The sequence below is a fragment of the Bison bison genome, unplaced genomic scaffold (genome assembly GCF_000754665.1).
Source record: "Bison bison bison isolate TAMUID 2011002044 unplaced genomic scaffold, Bison_UMD1.0 scf7180017864180, whole genome shotgun sequence".
Classification (NCBI taxonomy): domain Eukaryota; kingdom Metazoa; phylum Chordata; class Mammalia; order Artiodactyla; family Bovidae; genus Bison; species Bison bison.
Genome location: NW_011494752.1, coordinates 16007625 through 16008698, shown reverse-complemented (window position 1 = coordinate 16008698; position 1074 = coordinate 16007625). Strand labels below are relative to the sequence as shown.

The 1074-nt window shown below is 63.4% G+C and overlaps 1 protein-coding gene across 1 annotated transcript in view; it reads left to right on the top strand.

Annotated features, from left to right (window-relative positions):
• The first annotated feature begins 6 nt into the window (after window positions 1-6).
• The window catches only part of TNFSF13 (tumor necrosis factor (ligand) superfamily, member 13), a 3628-nt gene continuing 2560 nt past the window's right edge, over window positions 7-1074 (top strand). The window contains exon 1 of the mRNA XM_010843213.1: window positions 7-1074. Within this exon, the coding sequence (XP_010841515.1) occupies window positions 1006-1074 (69 nt within the window). The 5' untranslated portion in view covers window positions 7-1005.

Genomic DNA, 1074 nt, shown 5'->3' with positions numbered 1-1074 from the left:
TTCTCTGCCCAAGGTCCAGCAGAAGTGGCCTGATTTACCTAGGAGGCGGGCTTCCTCCTGTGGGGAATCCCTGGGCTGGGAGGAGCAGCAGCCTTTCCTCTTGGCAGCCTGGGCACCTGCAGCAGGTGCTGGCACCAGCCTAGGCTGGGACTTGGCGCAGGGAGCGGGGAAGCGGGGGGTGGGCAGGGAAGCAGGCGCGATGTGGGGGCTCAGGGTCAGGAAGTGGGACACTAGGGCCCAGGAACACGGGAAGCTGCGCCCCAGGTTCCAGGCAGGAGTCCTACAGTGGTGGGGCGCTCCGGCTGTCTCTTTCTCATTTGTCCAGAGCCTTATGTAAGAGCGTTTCTGGGGAAACAGGAAGTCCCGCTTGCCAAGTTCAGCAGAGAGAGTAGTGCAGGCCTCCATCCAACACACCCGGCCTGCCCTTAACCCCGGAACTCAGCCAGTTCCTTGCTTCCCCGACCCTGGTTCTCCTCCCCACTGACCCCCTCTCCTCCCCTCCTCGCCCACCTTCAGTCACGGTGAGCAGACTGCCCCAGAGATCTCACCTGTGCCTGGGCGTGAGGGTCTTCCACTCTCAGCCCTTGACCCTCGGTGCTGCCCAGCATGTCTCTCCATCCCGGCTCCTGGCACCATGCCCCAGAGCCAGCCAACCTTCCCTCCCCCACTTCTGGGGCCGCCCCGGGGTTCCTGCGCTCTGGCCGCTCCTCCTGGGTGTCACTGGCAGCCCTGTCCTTCCTAGAGGGACTAACACCAAATTCTTCTGAGGCTGGAGGAGGTGAGGGGTCTCGGGACAGTGCTGGCCCCGCAGCAGGGTGCCAAGAGCACCAGCAGTGCCCCAGCTTGCTTCCCGCCTCCCTTCTTTTTATTCTCAAGTTCCTTTTTATTCCTCCCTTGCGTAACGCCCTTCTTCCCTTCTGCACCACTGCCTGCACCCCCACCCTCCCCGTCACCTCCTTGCCACCCCACTCCTGAGACCACAGCTGTTGGCAGAGTCCCCAGCTCATGCCGGCCTCATCTCCTTCCTTGCTAAGCCCCAAAGGGCCCCAGGGAGACATGGGGGGCCCCGTCCGA